Source organism: Lepisosteus oculatus, chromosome 5 (genome assembly GCF_040954835.1).
Source record: "Lepisosteus oculatus isolate fLepOcu1 chromosome 5, fLepOcu1.hap2, whole genome shotgun sequence".
In the NCBI taxonomy this organism is placed as follows: domain Eukaryota; kingdom Metazoa; phylum Chordata; class Actinopteri; order Semionotiformes; family Lepisosteidae; genus Lepisosteus; species Lepisosteus oculatus.
In genome coordinates this window covers 43,330,839-43,349,826 of record NC_090700.1, presented here as the reverse complement: position 1 = coordinate 43,349,826, position 18,988 = coordinate 43,330,839, and the positions used below count along the sequence as shown (strand labels likewise).

The 18,988-nt window shown below is 41.1% G+C and overlaps 1 protein-coding gene across 2 annotated transcripts in view; it reads left to right on the top strand.

The window, feature by feature from the left end:
• pde8a (phosphodiesterase 8A) overlaps positions 1–18,540 on the top strand; it is a 72,297-nt gene extending 53,757 nt beyond the window's left edge. For both annotated transcript variants that reach the window (XM_015343055.2, XM_015343054.2), the window contains exons 9-22: positions 1,582–1,670; positions 1,803–1,854; positions 1,941–1,983; positions 2,324–2,401; positions 3,085–3,155; positions 3,728–3,892; positions 8,613–8,661; positions 9,692–9,827; positions 10,661–10,859; positions 11,573–11,790; positions 13,020–13,152; positions 14,036–14,200; positions 14,420–14,549; positions 16,286–18,540. In XM_015343055.2, the coding sequence (XP_015198541.1) occupies positions 1,582–1,670; positions 1,803–1,854; positions 1,941–1,983; positions 2,324–2,401; positions 3,085–3,155; positions 3,728–3,892; positions 8,613–8,661; positions 9,692–9,827; positions 10,661–10,859; positions 11,573–11,790; positions 13,020–13,152; positions 14,036–14,200; positions 14,420–14,549; positions 16,286–16,392 (1,635 nt within the window). In that variant the 3' untranslated portion in view covers positions 16,393–18,540. The remainder of the gene's footprint in view (positions 1–1,581; positions 1,671–1,802; positions 1,855–1,940; positions 1,984–2,323; positions 2,402–3,084; positions 3,156–3,727; positions 3,893–8,612; positions 8,662–9,691; positions 9,828–10,660; positions 10,860–11,572; positions 11,791–13,019; positions 13,153–14,035; positions 14,201–14,419; positions 14,550–16,285) is intronic.
• The last annotated feature ends 448 nt before the right edge of the window (positions 18,541–18,988 follow it).

Below are 18,988 nucleotides of genomic sequence, written 5' to 3'. Positions count from 1 at the left end.
TTATTTAATTTTGTTTAAATTATCCATTGAAGGTACACCTTTTTTGTGTGTCATGTTATGCTAATGTGTGTTCGTTCTCCATCTTTGTCCTTTGCTAAATTTTGTATACAGTGAGCTCTGATTTATGCAACTCTATTTACTTAGGCTATTTTACAGCTTTTGGCAAAGCTCAAGAGCTTAGTCTGCAGCATCTGAAATTACACTGTCAGAGACAGCTGGTTGTATAATAATTTAAACTGCTGTTGGCACAACATCACCTTTTAGTAATGTAATAATGACAGCAGCACTGCCACCTTCAAGCCTGGTCTTTGTCTCCTGGGACAATACACCATGGTACTGACAGTTTGGTCATTATAGGTCCCATGTTACAGTTCTTAAGAGTAGGGACATAACCATCTACTTGGGTTAACGTTAGGCTTGTAAAATGTAACCTACCCAATTCCACCTTAATACCGTTGATGAAGTAATTTCTCACATCTTCACCTGAGTGCTGTGTAATGGTTGTTGCATGTCACCCAGGTAGATGAAGCAAGTTTCCTTCTGTGTGTAAAGCACTTTGGGATCATTAAGGATGTAAAACTCTAAGCAAATATTATTTTTTTTAATCTTTTGTGGCCTTTTCCTGTTGCATTAGAGAACGGCTAAAAGTCTCCTCTTGAAAGAGAGCGCCAACAGCACCCAGTGTATTTTGACCAGGTGGCTGAATATAGAGGCTCTCTGTCTGTTTCAAGTGTGCGCTCTGTAGGAGCTGGCCGCACAGCATGTATTCACTTCACAGAGCAGGAAGGTCACCTTCCTAGGCAGAGGAACAGTAGGCAGTGACTTTTGAACTAGGTGTACAGCACAGGGAGCTTCAGACTTGAAAAAAGACCAGCCTGGTGCAAATTCACAATAAAGCCCTTTGGAGGGCTTTGATATTTTCTGTGGTCATATCTTGCTGCATATGTTAGTGTGTGCCATTAATATTTTTCTTTAAATTACACCAGCAACGTATGGGAACTATGAGTGACGTCTCAGATGCGGTCCACTTTTTAAGTTGATCTTGCATACCAGATCCATCTATTTTCATACCATTTTATCAAATTCAGGGTCTCAGTGGAGCCAGAACTTACTGTATATCAGCAAGCAATGGGCGAAAGGCAGGACACACCCTGGACAGGACACCATCACAGGGCAGACACTCACGACAGGGACAATTTTTACTAAAGCCAATTAACCTGCCACTGGAGCCCATACAAAATGTGAAAAACATGCAGATAACACCCTAGGAATTGAACCCAGAGCTCTAGTGTGGCAAGGCAACAATGATAACCATTGGGCCATCATGCAGCCCTGGTCTTGCATTCATTCCTGCAAAATAAGATACAGTAATTGCTAAACACATGGATTTATTTGACTTTTTCAAGGAACATTCTATTTAAAAAAACTATCCTTGTTCTTTTTTAAACCATCAAAATACTTGAAGCTCAAAAACAAATGTTTATCCGTTGATTTCTTTGATTAAATGTTTTGGTCTTTTTTGTTGTCTTCCGTTTTCATTTTACATGCTTAAATAATAACTTTTATGTGTTCATGTTCCAGGAGTGGCAAGGGATTTATTATGCCAAAAAGAAAAATGGAGATAGTGTTCAGCAAAATGTGAAGATCACACCTGTGATTGGACAGGGGGGGTGAGTAGTAAACATCAACTTACAGAAAGCTTTTGAATGCGTCATATTGTGAGTGAATTTGACATCTACAGCATCTGTATCTGAAAGCAAAAGACGGCTTCATTTTACAGTATCCCTGTTTTTTTGTTGCAGAAAAATCAGACACTATGTGTCTATTAACAGGCCTTTAAATGACAATAATAAGGTAAGGAAATGGACTTTATTTATACAGAACTGGTGGTTTAGGTATAACTAAATAGTGAGAAGGTGCCTTTTCTTTTCCTTTCATAGACTGACAAGTCCAGCGACCGGGTGCAGGCAGAATCTCAGACAGGTAAAGAAGTGTGGGAAGCAGGCCATGACTAGGCACATTTACACCCAGACTCCGGCAGCACTGGTCCGTTCCAGCTTCAAGCACAACGTCGGGCTTCTGTTCAGTAACGGGAGCTTCAGTTCTTATTTTGCCTCATGCCTAAGATTCCCCTTCAGAGCCTGATTAAAATGCCACTGTTTCTCCTTCAGAACTGCTTTGGATACATACATATAACATGGGGATTAATGAGAGCTTTGTTGCACCAAAGAGAATGGTTGTCTTCCACTGGTGTGAGAGGGTGCATTAGAGGCTTGGTGAGCTACAGCAGCCACACGACTCCTCGATGTGCATCTTTCCCCAGATATCCAGTCGTGCAAGCACAAGGACCGGAGGAAAGGCTCTCTGGATGTCAGGTCGACCACTTCCCGAGGGAGCGACGGTGAGCCAGAGTTATTAAAAAGTCCGCTTGTTTTAGCGGATCTTGATTCAATTGATGCCATATGTGTGGACAGCCTGTTATTTGGGTTTCTTTGCTGCATAATATTGAAATGCTCTTATTAATCGTTGCAAAACCTCTTTTGCTTATAGTGCAGCTTCATTATTAATTGTACCGAGGGATCCTGATAAATGACTACAAAACCAGCTGACATTCTGAAACATTTTGTAACTGTGAGCATTAAAAAATTAGATTGCAATGCACAGTGTCCTTAATCCTGCATGTGAACATACTTTAATCACAGCTATAATTTCCAATCATCTGTGAAGAACATGACTTTGATGTGGTATGAATTCTTTAAATAGCTTTTTTATTACCCAGAAAAAAAAAAACAGAACTGAGCAGTTGTGGTTGATGCATGGAGTATGATTGCTGCAGTGAAATCATCTAGCTCAGATTAAACAAAAACGTTTTAACTGGAAAAAAAAGACTTGAGTGTTACTGTAGATGAGGGTTTGCATGCCGTGGAAAGTTGCATATCTATTTGTGGATGGGGGCTTTTTTAAACATAAAGTTTGTGTTTTTCTTTTCTCAGTGGTTTTCTTGTTGTCTAGCACTGATTTGACAGTATCACTTGCGGTGATATTTTAAGGTCAGGCTTAATGTTGCTGTCCTTTTGGCTGTAGGCAGTTCACAGCGAAGGCATTCTTCCATGGCCAGGATCCACTCTATGACCATCGAGGCGCCCATCACGAAGGTGAGTCCCCGATGAGCCACACTGGACCCGCCCCCACTGGCTCTTTCAGGGCAGCTCAATGCAGTTCAGTGCAGGCAGAGCTCGAAGGGAACTGCAAGCAGCTGTTAAGGAGTGAAAGACGTTTGTGTTTAGCATATCTCCTCCTGTCAGCTCTGCTGCTTTGTCATAAGATTGTGGGAACACCAATTCTGAAACATTGGTTGCTTAGTTTTTTTTTTTGCTTTCCTGTTGGGTTTTACAGGAAAGTACCTGAGCCAATGCAAAATATTAGTAACTGGCAGACAGTTTATTAACAGAAGTGAAGAAGAGCAAGTGACTGATAATTGCTAGCAGATGAATTGCATTTATCTTGTTATGTCTTGGACCTGCCTCTACTCCTTTGACATATTGTGGGTTCCTTTTACTTCTGATACATTAAGTGTTCAATTAGTGTTTGAATTATTTTTGATAATTTAGTGGTGTCGAGGCTGCAGGTTCCTTAAGGGAAAGAGAGCAGCTCTGCGAGTCCAGACGTGCCGTCCCTCGAAGGCAGTGACCTCTTGTGCTGATCTCACCTCTTCCCGCTGAACTAGGTGATAAATATAATCAACGCAGCGCAGGAGAGCAGCCCCATGCCTGTAGCAGAGGCCCTGGACCGGGTTCTGGAGATTCTCCGGACCACCGAACTCTACTCTCCGCAGCTGGGGACTAAAGACGAAGACCCCCACACCAGCGATCTTGTCGGCGGTCTTATGACGGTAGGCAGCTCTGTGAAGAATAAGGCTTTTCTTTTGCCTTCACACATTCTCCTTGAAACACTTCCTAGGAAATGAGCTAAGGCATCATGCGTCTCCATGATCTGTTTGTGTGTGACAGTACTCCTTTGACGTTTACACCATGCTGTGTGAAGAATGACCCCCTCCTCCCCCCACTGACAGTGCACAGTGAATCAGCTCTTGATGGAACTTGTACTTACTAGTAAAGGGTACATCTTTAACGATCACTTGCGTGGGAGTCTTCCCTTATAAGGGGTCCTTGATCACGTTTCTCTCCTGTGTCCTGTAGAAAATGAATTATATTCCTCCTCTTTTGTGCCAGGCATATCAACATTTACATTCGGTGATCATTTTGGAGATGAGCAAAACAGATTTGCCTGGATGACGTGCACCAGTTGTATGGTTATAAAAATTTCATAGCACTTTTTAAAAAAAAAAACTTGATGTTCTTAGGAGCATAATCCACTGAGCCATATTGATGTCTTTAAAAGCGTCATGTGAGGACAGACTCTCAGAAAGATCCTTAATTCAGGGCCTGAAAGAGGTGACAAGACAAGCTCTAATACGATGGCACATTTGTGCTTCTGGAATCCCAGAGAAATGAGTAGAAAAAGCACTTTTGCTTTTAGAGTGTAATTATCAAATGTTCATCACAAAAGGTGACCTTTTAGCTGAATATGTCCCACTAATATTGAAAGAATCAGGTTTTTTATTGTGGAAAGAGGAGCTAGGAGACATGTTTCTAGTGCCATGGCTGACCTTTAAACTTGTGCCAGAGTGCTCTGTTTGGTTGCATTAATTTCCCGATATCCATTTTTTTTTTGTCTCTGTAAACATGTTCTTCTGGCAGTGATACAGAGTTTATATTATGTAGAGTTAGAAACTGGCTATATTGTGAATGTCAGAGCATGTGACAGTGGAAGACAACACAGAGATTTTGTTCCATTTTTTTTTACACTTTAACCAGTTACTCCCCACTGGTTACCTTTGCTGATCAATCATATGGACTTAATATAAAGCAGCAGGAATGTTCTCATTTACTGTTTAATAAAAATTAAATTTGCCTTTCAGGCAGCTTGTTTTTGTATGCACAAGTCACACATCACAAAGCTAACCTAGGCCCAGGTGAAATCCTGTTATTCCTCGGCAGTGTATTCCTGATTTAATTAAATGGTTCTCAGAAATTTAATTATAATATGATCGGAACATCACAGGCATCTTTTAATTATTCATGAACTGCAGCAGCTGGCTGGCTGCCAGAAATGGTCTTACTCACATAATGATTAAAGCCAGTTAAACTATGGATATGCTGACGTCTTTTGTGTTGTGTGCTACATGTTTGGAACACTTAAATGGGTATATCTACAGACACATGGTCATTTGTTGAACATGCAAACCAGGCTTCTTCATAAAAACAACAATGCTTCATTAAAATGTGAATTCCGTTCATTTCCAGAGGGCCCGGGTGGTTGAAAGATGTTTAGTAGTTTTTTAATAGGCAGCTGTTGTTGAGGTGTGTGTAGAAATGAATGTGATCCGAGGAGCTGTGTAGTGAAACTGAGCACTTCTACAACAGCTGGTCCATTCAGGCAGACCCTGGTTCAAACCTGGATTGTGCCAGTTTAGCAGATCCAGCTGGAGAGATGGTAGATAGATCAGACAGACAAGCCTTTATCCTCTGTGAGACTGGGAGGAGATGGTTGGTTCTTCACTACACCACTCCAGAGCAGACATGGGGGGTGGATGCTTGAACGTTCAGTGCCCGGAAACATTGTGGTTTGAGGGGATCAGATGGATAAGGATGACTGTCTGTCAAGGAGGTCATTGAGACAAGGGAAAACATGAAATCTTACATTCCCAAATGTAGCCAGGGGTCAGTCTGGGGAAGAATACCCAGCTCTAAAGGTTACAGATGTTGTCTTGCCCTGTGTACTTTCTTGAACCCATTAATGTGCCATGAGTCATATATGAATGCCTAATGGTCATGTAACTCACTGATTAGTGAAAATGCTGTTTGTTTGTAAATCCATGTAATGTCACTTGTCATAGTGTGTATTATCAGCCCCTGTCACTGCTCTAAGATCAATCAATGGAGCAACAAAGTGTGTGGCCTCCATTACCAGCCATGACAGCATCACACTAACGAGCCATGGGGAGAGTCTGCTGATAACATGTCTGAACTGCTGTAGCTGTTCGGCATCGCTTAATGTAGCTGGTGGTTAGATGGCCACGCTAAACCCTATCAATAGGGCATACTGTAATTTTATCCTTCAATTGAACCTTTGAATTGAAGTGAACCTGAAGATTTATAGTGGGGTAAAAGTGTCTAGTCCACTGTTTCACTGTGGCAGGTTTTGCTGCAAGAAAACAATTGACCCATGAAACACCTAACAGATACAGATTACGGAAATTCTTCATTATACAGCTCTACCGCAACCTTGTTTTTTTCATTTGAAGATAAAGTCTGCACTTAGTGTCATTGAAGATGGCATTCCACTGCATAACCGAAGGACCTCCCAAAGGTTTCTTACTAAAACACGGGTGTCCTTAAACTTCTGTCATCTCCACAATCTCCAGTGGCCACCCAACCTATTCGTAAGAGAAAAGCATTGTTCTGCTGTTGTTTCTTAGGTGAAAATGCTGCCTGCTTTAGTAGAACCAGTCAGTGATGTTGGGTTGAACAAACATAGGGCCAACAGCATTACAGGTGAGCTGAAGAAGTTGGCACCATGCCGAATAAACAGGACACTGGCCTCTGCTGTGTTTCAGTGCCTGGTTCGGCTGTAGTGGAAGCTGAGGTAATCATGTAAGAGAGCAGGCAGTGGTATGATCCTGCTGCTGTGAAGTACACATGGCCCAGACTCTTAGACAGAGTGTGACTGATGGTTGATGTGATGGGACAGATGATATACTATGCAGTAATTAATTCCAAACATTTTACTACCTAAAGTGGGCTCATACTGCTCTTTTGTGGTTATTGGGCCTGGAGTTAAGGCATGGCGTTTTGTGTACAGCTGCTTAAATATTCTCTGCTTGCCACATGTGAAGCCCATTTGGGTGTAACATTCTCAGGTTTTGGATATGCAAGCAAAGTGTTTGAGCTTAGTGAGGTACATTTATTCATGTCTCTAAGATTTTTAATGATTGTGCCCAATGTTGACTGACAATTGAGGTTTGAAATGTTATGTTTCTTTAAAAATTGAGTGCAAATATGCACATAGGGTATAATGACATTGACAGTTTCATTAGCAGAGAGCTGAAGAGTTGAATGCTTAGAACTGTCTTTTTCGCAAGAATCTCGGAACTCCAGACTGAATCTTAAAATAGATGTTGTGTGTAGAAACTTACACATCTAGACAATACAGGGGGTCAAAGATGAACCTAGTTTTACTTCCTTCCCTCCTGTACAAGTAAACAGTGCTTTCAATAACATACACATTAGGAAAGTCAATACGTTCTTTGTTAAACAACAGTAAAATACTGTTTGAGCAAATGTTCTAGGGATGTGAAGTAAGGTAGCAGACTGGATACCAGGTGATATTTTAGTAACTTCTGTTTGAAATGTGCATGATGTACTGTTTAAATAAGGAATTTGAGTGAGTAACAAGGGTGCAGCTGGTAGAGTTTTTATCGGCATTAAGGATGCATGTTAAAATGGCTACTGTCTGGAGCCTAGAGGCCTTTTTCAAGAAGTGGTATGATGTGCAAGTCATTTATTGCTGTTAGAGGCTGGGCAACAAAGGGGTCGAGAGCTGACTACAGGCCTTGTAACAGTGTCGCTCTCTATTCTCATAACCAAAATAATTTGGTTTCCCCAAAGAGGTTCAAAGTGTAAGACCAGAAATCTTGAGTGGCTCAGCAGCTTGCCTAGCTGTCTCCTAGTGGCCCTTTGCTTCCGTGTTAGATCCTCGGCTCCCAGGTTCAGTGGCTTTGACCCTTGTCTTGTTCGAATGCTTTCTCTAGAGCTCCCTGGTGCTCTGTAACCTGCCTCACACACCTGCTACCAGGGAACAGATTTAAAGAGAGAAGAGCCCAGCTGTCAGGTGTCATGATTATAAGGACCTTCAGCAGGCTTCCCTCAGGCCGTGATTTCAGCAGACTGCCTGTCACAGTAGTATTATTAAATACATTTAAATAAGATTGAAATTTATATTGCATTTTGACATCAACTGGGTATTCAAACATCATAACTTTAGAAGAGTTCCTAATTTAATATTTGCTGTGCTGGGTCTTTAGTGACGTAACAGATAATATAAGATGCCCTTGTAAACCTTTGCTGTAAATCCGTGATAAATGGAGAGTAAAATTTATTTAGATCTGCGAGATCATGGAAAAAGCATGAGGACTATTGTTAGTCTGCAGCAGCTGCTGTTTATTTATAATAGCAATGTTTTATATAGTGGCTTTAATGGTACATTGTTTTAAGGTGTTCTTTTTTTCTTTATGATGATGATGGTGGCTGGATAGCCCTATATGAATTCTATAAATTATAGGACTGTGACTCTCAAGAGACATTGCTGGGCCTGACTGTACTGTATTGAGATATCGAGGCCCAGGAGAGATGGTAAAGGGTAATCTGGTACTTTGAATTGAATATTGTATTATTGCTATCTCACCTTTTTGAAAGCTTTCATGGGTACTGCTTGACCTAGTTACAGTATATGATTTTCCAAAAGTTAATGCATTGTCTTTTTTTTCCCAGGACGGGCTGCGGAGGTTATCTGGGAATGAGTACATCTTTGCCACAAAACGTAAGGATCTAGACACGGCAGTTCTTTTGCTAATTTATTGTTTAAACGGAACAGCCCATTTGTGATGCTCAGGGGGAGTAGAATACGGTTTGTGAACGGGAGTGCTGGCTGAATTCCCTGTTACACAGGCCCTGTGATGCTGTAAACGGTGAAAGGTGAAATTCAATATTCTTTAGACCAGCGGAACAGCAACAGCCCAGCAAGTTTTACAGGTCCCCCTTACAGTCTTCATTTTTAAAACCCACTTTTAACAAACGGCAGAGCAAATGTATTTTTGCTACGTCAGCAGGTGACTTGTTCAACTAGGCAGTTTAGAGATTATATAAATGCTAATCGAAATGCCCAGCGTAGCTCTTGGGGTCCCTAGCTGGCCATTCCGAATTTAATTGAACCAGTTAACATACTAATTTGATCAAATCTCACCTGTGCTCTGAGTCTTGACCAATGGCTCATTTCTGAGGCTCTCCGGGAACAGGGATGCGAAATCTGCACTAACAGGTTGCTTCGGCTGCGTGCAGCTCCTCCTTGGGAGGTGAAGAGGAGCCGCTGTCCAGAGTACACAAGGGTTGCCAATCCTGTTTTTATGGATATATCAACTGGGGCCTCTCAGTTTTGCACTGGTGTTATTGCATTTTGCTTGTCTGCTGCATTTTTGCTCTATTTTTGCTCTCCTTCATGCAGCAGCTGCAACAGCACTGCTTTGTTTCCATGCTTTTTTGGTTTTACAGAATTTCGGAGAGTTATAAAATTAGACCTTTTTTTTTTTACAAACTGTAAATGCTTGTAAATTACAGTGAGTTGGCACCCCTGGTGTACACACACAGGTAGGAGGCTATATCCTTCAACCTGGAAGAGATTCATAACTGCAGTATACTGAGAAACCAGTGTTTGCAGTCTTGCTAAAATATACAGTGGCCTTTCAGGGAAATAAGTTTTGATTAAATCACGGGACGTGGGGTAATCTTTCATCTGACAATCTCAGCGTTTTTTGTAGAGAACACGGGGAATCAAATTATTTTTCTTTACACAGATCCCCATCATATTCCGAGTCATTTGATCACCCCACTGTCGCTCAATGACATTCCGCCACGGGTCGCTCAGACTATGGAAAATGAGGACTCCTGGGACTTTGATATCTTCAGTTTAGAGGCTGCCACAATAAAAAGGTAAGTTGCACACTACCTCTGCTGTCGTCTCAGAGAGAGTTTAAGATTGCAGTTATCAGACCGTATCAAAATACCTTTCTTTCACAAGCTGGGGGTCCATCACCAAGTCGAGTGGTCTGGTGATGTGGTACTGCAGAAAATCTACTGCAAGTGATCTTGTTCGCCTCTTAAAAATAATGATCTTAAGACACTAAGAATCAGGACAGACATCAGTTTAAACAGTTTTTTTTGTTCATAAACTGTGTTTTATCCCCGTAAACCACAAAACGGTAACTTCTTTTAAACAAATTTAAGTTAAAGTTAAAGCAACTGGGAGTGGCTTCTTTCATTTAATACAGAGGTGGCAAGTCTCTTCTGTTCTTCTCACTTGTTCTTGCCCTCACTTCACTTTGATGGATTTCATCAGCTTGCTTGCACCTCCCAGTCCTCTTATTTGCCAGAGGTGTTCAAGTTGACACAGCTGTGCAGAATAGGAGACATTGTTCTGAGTCCCCACAGCTGGGAACACCTGCACAGGTTGTCTGCTGTTTGGACCAGAATGCTAAGACGTGAACTGGTACAGGGAGGTGCAGAAGCAAAACAACTGCAGAGCGTTTTCCTTGTGCTATGAACAGGAAACCGAATTTTCGAAATTTTGTTTTTGCAGACTTTCCTTTTAAATGTTTTTAATGCAGTTTACATATTGCAGCTGAAATCCCTTTTATTTGAGGCTTCTGAGGTGTGCAAAGAGATTTGTAGGTGACGTTGAGATGCATGCAACTTTTGTTCAGCAATAAAGAAAGGGGGAAGTGTGGAATTAAGCAGCTTTTTTTTTTTCATTTGTAATCTCTTAGGCCTTTGGTTTATCTGGGCCTGAAAGTATTTTCGCGGTTTGGGGTTTGTGAATTCTTAAACTGCCCTGAGGCGACCTTGAGATCCTGGCTCCAGGTGATTGAAGCAAACTATCATTCAAGCAACTCGTACCACAACTCCACACACGCCGCTGACGTGCTGCACGCCACAGCCTATTTCCTCTGTAAGGAGAGAGTGAAGGTCAGTGACTGCTCCTGTCTCTCGGGATGGAAAAAACATTCAGACATAGACTGTTTTGTCTTTTTAAATAGCAGACAAGACGCTTGCACACAGCTTGCTTTCAGGACTTATATAAAAAGTGTCATTTAATTTTTCATGACTGGGGAATCGCAGTACATTAAGCAGGGGATATTTCTACACATGTGGTGGTGAAAGTAGTGTTGGAGGCCAAGGAAGGCAAGCACAAGGCCCTGGAGCCTCCATGAGACTGACAGGAGGGTAGAGGGGTTGATTTATCTCCCTGGACCACAGTGCCACCTACTGAGAAGGTAGCTAGTGAGGGCTCGAGACACAGGGGAGATTGTGAAATTGTGAAATATACACTGCTGCGCAGAGGTCTTAAATGTTGCAGTATGCTACTGTTTTCAAACAATGTTTTTTCCTTTTTTATGCAGAAACAGTTTTCTGATGAGATTCTAGCCATTTTTTCAGTGGGCAGTTAAGCCTCCTAGACTTGTAGTGTGTAGTACAAAAAGTAGCCTTATCGTTTTATAAATGTGGTAAAAAGAAGAAGTAATGTCAGTGACAATGAACACTTGCTGATTGCATTTGCTTAAGAGTGTAACACTTTGCAAGGCGTGTGGTGCAGGTTTTACAAAGACAGATAAAGATAGAACTGGACGGACAGTAGGATTTCTTTTGGAATCTGAGGTGTGTTTTCGTCTCCCCTGCAGCAAAGCCTGGATCAGATCGATGAAGTTGCGGCGCTCATCGCTGCCACCGTCCACGACGTCGACCATCCCGGGAGGACGAACTCCTTCCTGTGCAACGCCGGGAGCGAGCTGGCCGTCCTGTACAATGACACGGCCGTGCTGGAGAGCCACCATGCGGCCCTGGCCTTCCAGCTCACCACCCGCGACGACAAGTGCAACATCTTCAAAAATATGGAGAGGTGAGGCCTCCTTGCTCGCAGATTCAGAGCAGAGTTAGTCTTAGCTCTGTGTTAAGAACACCAAGACACCCTCCTGTCAGTGCATCCTCTGGGAATGTATTCATGGAGAGAATTTCATGGAACAGCATCTCTCTGATATGCAATGTGCATCTCCTATATACCTTTGCACTGAACGTGAAAATGAAAAGAATGGTCTCCTCTCTGATTCCTGCTTACAGAGCACATTTGAACATGTAATACTTAAATGACATGTCTAGATTTATTAGAAATTATGACTGTTTACATTTATTTTAAATATACTGCAGGAAAAATGAAGTCTTCTTGGGCACAATCATAAGTTAAAATATGTGTCAAGATCATTAATAATTTATCCAAACCTTCCTCGAGTGTTTTCTTTACTACTATAACAGCTGTCGTGAGAAGAAACAGCTTGTTAGTTAAGAATCTTTCACAACACAACAAGTCTTTCACAAAGAATTTGTTCACAACAATTCAGGGTAAACCGTACATTAAAAACCAATATGAAGCAAATCCGATCAGCACATTGTAAAGCATTCTTTGTCATTAACATTACTTATTCTTTACAGATTTATAAAACTATAAAGCTACTGTTTGTACTACACACTACAATTCTAGCAGGATTACAATTTAAGTAGACAATTGTTTCTGCATAAGCAAGGACATTTATTGTTTGTAAATAGTATGATACTACAACATTTAAGACTTGTGCAGCAGTATATATTTCACAATTTCATACAATCTGCTTTTATGTAGACCAACCAACTGTATGGCGACATGAATATATTCTTTGGAAATGAATAGATTTTTATAAAAACTAATTTGTGGTGTTAATTTTGCTTCCAAATTCATTGCAACTGAAAAACCTAGAGCGTTAAATATGCTCTGATACAATATTTCTAAAGCGGGCCTTACTAAACACTAGTTTAATCAAATGCATTTGACACAATTGTAGTGTGAACACTGGCACACAGAAAGCAGTCAGCTGACAGTACGTTTGTGTACTGTGTGTGACAGTACAGTACTGACGGCAGTGTTTTCAGGAACAGTGCATCCTTTTTTCCAGTGATCATGTGAAAATCGGCTGCTATGTGCTTTTAGCATTTAATCTCGGTCTGCTCTCTTTAACATGCGCGGACTCTTTGATGACGAGTTTGTATGACAACAGCAAAAGAAGTCTCTGTGCCTTTGCTTTGTTCACTGTTGAAAAGAAACGAGTATCGGACACTCCGACAAGCAATCATTGACATGGTTCTGGCCACGGAGATGACGAAGCACTTTGAGCACGTCAACAAATTTGTGAATAGCATCAACAAACCCCTGGCAGCACAGGAAGAGAACGAGGTAAGAGGAGTCGAAGGTCAGCTCCGCTGATGGTTTTCTTCTGTTAGAACAGACATATTTCAGTGAATTAATTCAAAGAAATTAGCAGAACTCATTCACATACTGCCTATCTCACATTTTAAATGTAATCATCTAAATATTTTGTATATGCAGATAAAATAACATTTTCCTTTTGTGACCAGATCACCTGCTGCAAACAAAGGATTTGTTGGTTTGTAAAATTCTGCGTGTTTGAATCTACACTATGTCATATATAGTATTGTCATCCACAGCAGAATTAATTGAGTTTGCCTGTGGTGGGTGGGAAGGAGAAAAGTGTGCTTTCCAAGTTAATCAAGGTTCCAATGGAGTTAAATCACTAAACAAAACCCAAGTTTCACATTCATGAGTTTCACACTGTGCTTCAGTTTTCACACTTGCGCTTGTGAATGTGTTCATGCAGTTTTTCTGGTATTGCAACAAACAAATTGTCACATGCAGATAAGTACAAAAAGGTGAGTTTATTCAGGTAAAAGATTTCCTAATTTAAAATCACTCTGCCTTTCCTCTCAATGGGCTCTGGTAGCTGCCTGGTGCTAGAATTTTACAGGCAGGTACCAGGATTCACACCTGAGTGTGGAATGCAAGGCAAGAGGGTTTTAAAAGATCTGAGATCTTTTTAATGAAAACCATGAAATCTCAAGAGAAAATAATATCTTGCAAAACAACTTACTGTAATACTATGACTTGATCAAATAGGTAATGTTTCTTGTTATTGATTATATACAGTTTATTGCATTTTTTTCTGCAAACATTCTTGGATTGGATTAACGGTGCACACATGCTTGAATCGGGTCTCGTTATCATTTTATGCTCTGATTTCCCCCACCCCTTCTTTTGGTAGGGAAATGGAGATGGCGATTCAGTCAAAAGTATTTTAACCTCTCCGGAGAATCGGATTCTGGTCAAACGGATGCTGATAAAGTGTGCAGACATCTCCAATCCTTGCAGACCACTAGAACTGTGTATTGAGTGGGCGGGTCGCATTTCAGAGGAATACTTTGCACAGGTAAGCAAGGGCAGGGTCTGAAAGAGGGAAGAAAAAAGGACAGGATCTGTCAGATATTACCATCGTGTCACCTTGATGAGAAAGAAATGAAAGCTTCAGTTTAAGACATTAATAATTCAAGCTGCAACATATGTTCATACTAGTAGCATTTGCGGGTTTGTGTTGGAAATAAGCCGGAGTCATGTGGAGACGCTTCTGTTGGTCCTGTTTCCTGCGCAGACAGATGAAGAGAAACGGCAGGGCTTACCTGTGGTGATGCCCGTGTTTGACAGAAACACCTGCAGCATTCCCAAGTCCCAGATATCCTTCATCGACTACTTCATCACTGACATGTTCGATGCCTGGGATGGTAAGCATCTGTCATCTGCTTGTCTAATGTTTTAACCCGTCTCCCACTGCTTTTATTCCAAAAAAACAGGATGTTCCAAATTGATTTTTAATGCGATGTAATTAACAATTTTTGATGGGTCTTGCTGATTGGAGCTTCTCTCTGATGTGCGCAGAGACAGAGCAGTGGAGGGGTGTGGTGAAAAGATGATAGGGGCATGGCGCTGTAGGTGTAGAGCTGCACACTGAGGCCAGTCTGGACACCAGGACACCGGACCTCATAGTATCCAAGAGGCTCAGAGCCTAGAATGTGTGATGCCACAATTCAAGGCTGTCAAAAAAACCATTAGAAAATACTCGAGTGAAAGAAATGTGATCATGAGCTTGTAATCACAGATCAGAGCATTTGTGAACAAAAAAGACTTTTCCCATTGATTTTTGCTTGTTGATGTATGACAAATGATGTTTGTATAATATAATATATAATATAATAATATACGTGAAGATTCTTTTTGTATTTTTTTGTGCTTTTTTTCCAGTCAATGGTTATTTCAGTTTCTGGAGGGTCCCGTGGGAAATCATTTAAAAAAAATATTTAAATCCTGAACTATCGAACAGCTGTCCTGTAGGGCTGGAGTGTCTGCAAAGTTTCTTCTCAGCTTAGTTCTTTGAGACCTTAGCCAGCTCATTGTTGGCTTAACTGAGCCAATCTGACACTACTGTATCTAGCAGCTCTCCAGACCTAGAAAGACCTACGTAGACATCAGCAACAATGCTGATTAAAAACAACTAATTTTTTTAAAATGGAAAATAAAGTCACAGGAAACACAAATATTTCAATGTGAAATGCAATAGTGTGTGTTATGGCTGATCAGCTTCTGGACACCCAGCTGTGGGAGGTCCAGCAGCCCTCCCGTGTAGCTGCAGCCAGCTGCTGAAGGCTGGTGGGTCAGAGATGTGTTCCGATGAGCATATTGGCAAGCAGGTCGCGCAGACACTCTGCTGGATTCAGATCAGGAGAAGAAGCTGTCCACAGCAAGACCGACAGCAAAATGTCTAGTTGAAGTGTTGCCACTGTAATTCTAGCCCTGTGTGGTCTGGCATTGTTATGTCGGGGAGGATCAACATGTCTGGATTGGCTTGAACGAATGGGAAAGCGGTCGGTTTTCCAAGCCGCACTCGCATTTGTTACAGGAATTCTTCCCCATATCAACACGCTTCTCACCGTCAGCATGGTGCCCCCACACATGTTGTTGTCTTCCATCAGGTCTCTCAAGGGCACTGTGGCTGTCGTTGGTTGGATAAAACCCTCCGCCACTCTCCCTGCCATCACCTCACATATTGTCTAAGCTATTCTTGAAACTTGAGCCATTTTTTCCTGGAAATCTACATGCTGTAGTGCCACTGCAGTCTGCAAATGACCACACAGATAGATTAGACTGATGAACACTTCCAGAACTTGGCCTGGCTCATGTTGTCTCCGCACTGCTCTGCTGATTATATTCTCAATATTTTCCAATGAGCAATATGAGTCAAAGAATTTTACATCTACCTTTATCTATCTACTTTTCATTATTTAAAAAGTAGAAGGAATTATAGATGTGCTGTTGATGTAAAACTTCAGACTGTAGCATTTTCCATTTTGTATCAAGCTGTGCTCCTACTGTATTATCGAAATGCGAAAGACATTTACACTACAGAATGCTTCCTGGCTCTTACTTATTAGTGTTTCCCGGTTTTTTTTGCTTTTCTTTCTAGCATTTGCAGATCTACCGAACCTAATGCAGCACCTGGATAACAACTTTAAGTATTGGAAAAGTCTGGATGAACAGAAGCTGCGCAGTCTCCGGCCTCCTCCGGAATAGTGTCCCGGGCATGCGGGTCTGTCCTCTCTCCGAATCGGACTGGGTGCCCTCGCTGGGCGGCCGTCTTCACCAATGCCGGCCCGCCGTTCCCTCGTCCCTGCGAGGCCGCAGTGTTGCCAGGCAACGTGTCCTTCAAACCCTTGACTTGTGTCCTCTACACGAATGCACAGAGAATCGCCAGACGAACACAAGCGTAAACAAAAAATAACCACAACAACAGAAACGTTTGAAACTGGTTCCTGATTGCTGTGACAATCCAAAACATTCAGGTTCTGAGGGGTGGTTCTGACTGTCCTTTGAAGCAGTGTCTCATGGCAGGGTGATCCAGAGCAGAAGTTGTTGCCCTGGCCATACCAGTAACAACAGCAAAGCAAAGGAGAAGACTGGCTTGCTGGCCCGGCCATGTTTGCTTCACACTTACAGCAAGAGATGGCTCTTGTTCCAGGACAAGTGGAAAGATTTCACAAAGCAAAAAAAAATCCTTTAAGCCTTTGTTTGTTGCCGAGATGCTGGCTGGATGAAAGTTTAACTTTCTTAAACCTATAAATGCTACAAAACTGCTTCTACACTCCAGAGTCGTTTAAGCTTTTCTTTATTTTTAAGAAAAACCCTACACGTCTACCGATCCCTGGACTTGAAGCCTGCTTCTCTCCTCTGTCATGGGGCAGATTCGTAGCCCGACAAGGCAGTCCCAGGGTGGGGTGGAGGGGGCATTTCCTGGGTGGGTAGAGTGTGTGGGGCCGCTGTTTGAGAGATGAAAACCTTTCCCGTCTCGGATCATTAGCGTTTTGTGATTTAGACATTAGGGTTTATTTATTTTGTTTTGGTTGTTCGATATTTTCTATAAATTCATGAGTACTTAAAAAGAAAAGAAAAGCCAAAGCTGACTTACAGAAGGATTACAGTTTTATGAGAGTCATATCCATGAGTATAGATTTTACTAATGTATAGACCTTTTATTTTCTTAATGCAAAACATGAATTAGAACGACACCTTTCTATTGCACTGTAATGAATAGAAATGTACGTTGTAGTGTTTTGTCCATGAGAGGGATGATGTAACTGGGAACTTGCTGTATGGTGATTGATCTCTTCTGAGTGAGCGTGCCTGCTCACCAGTGACAGAGTTGGCCCAGACATACACCTGTTGGGTGATGATGTAAACTTCTCTGCTGTGGACAATAGAGGAGCTCTATAAACCATGTGTGGACCTGGAAAAAAAAATCTTTCTCCCAGAACATTTTCTATCCAATATCCTACTGAAAGACTGCCTTATTTTATACAATATTTATACAATACATCCTGAAGTGTAAATGAAACAAACAAAAAAACATTTGGATTTTTTAAAAATCATTTAGACAAAAGTAATATTTAATGAATCTCAAATATTTTTATAGACTGTGTTTTCCACAAAATTGAAAACATCAATATTAAGGGTTTTGCAAGGACAGTTGACTAAAATCATTAGAAGGGGGTTCACAAAGAAACAAAAGAAAGAAAAAAATCAAATGACAAATTCTTATATTTATATATTTTTTCAGAGGTTACAAAATGAAAAATAGTTCTTTGCTGCCTTGTAGCAAAGTGCTTATTTTGGTTTTGACAATGTGGTGTTGTATAGACTATTTCTTTGAGAGTCTTATGTACAAGGGATATCCTAGAAAAAAATATCACCCTTCAACAGTTTTTAAAATACTAATCATGTATTTATGAATATCCCTTATCATATTTAATATTGCCTTTTTCATATTCAACATGTATAATAATGCCGTAGAATTTAAAAGCAGATAATATAGGTTTTAAAAATGATCCTCAAGGCAATGGGTTGACCTCAGATTATCATTTCATTATCTTTGATCTCTAAAGGACTGTCAACAACAACAAACGAAGAAATTGTCTTCTCATTGAGATTCATGATCTCTTCCAGTCTCAGGACACCAGTAATTATTCTTAGAAGAATAAAAAATTAATTTGAATGCCCACTGTTTCTGTAATGCTCACATTACCTGTTGGCATGAAACCTGCTCAAAGCCCTTTGATCACTGTGGATAAGGAAACCGGGTTAATGGTGTAGTAGGAGAATGTCCATGCAGACATTAATTTCTCAGAATAAATGATGGGCTGTTTTCACAGACATTCACCTTTAAAATCTGTCATGTGTTGCTCTAGTAGGTGTGTTGCTATTGTTCTATTTGATTTCACGGTGTTAGTCTAAAAGATGATAACAGAAAATTATCTCTAGAGCCGAAGAGGTTTGATTGGAGAGCTTCACCAGTGTGTGTGGGGTGTTCAAGAATAAGCCAAGGTTAATTCCACACTGAACAGCAGAAAGGAAAAACACAATGATTTGGTTGTCACGCCTTCTTCAGATGTCTGAAGAAGGCTCAATGGACGAGACACTGTGCATTTTCTCTTTCTGGTTCTCGGTGTGGAATTAATGTGTGTTTGCTCCTTTCTTGAAAGGAAGATAGGAGTGATAAAAGAGAGCTTGGAGCTGAGCTTTTCTTTAGGAGAAGAACCAGCGTCAAAACGGTCAAGAAACTGAGAGTCTGCAGCACAATGGAAAGAGGAACTTTGAATTTGAACCTTGTTTGTTT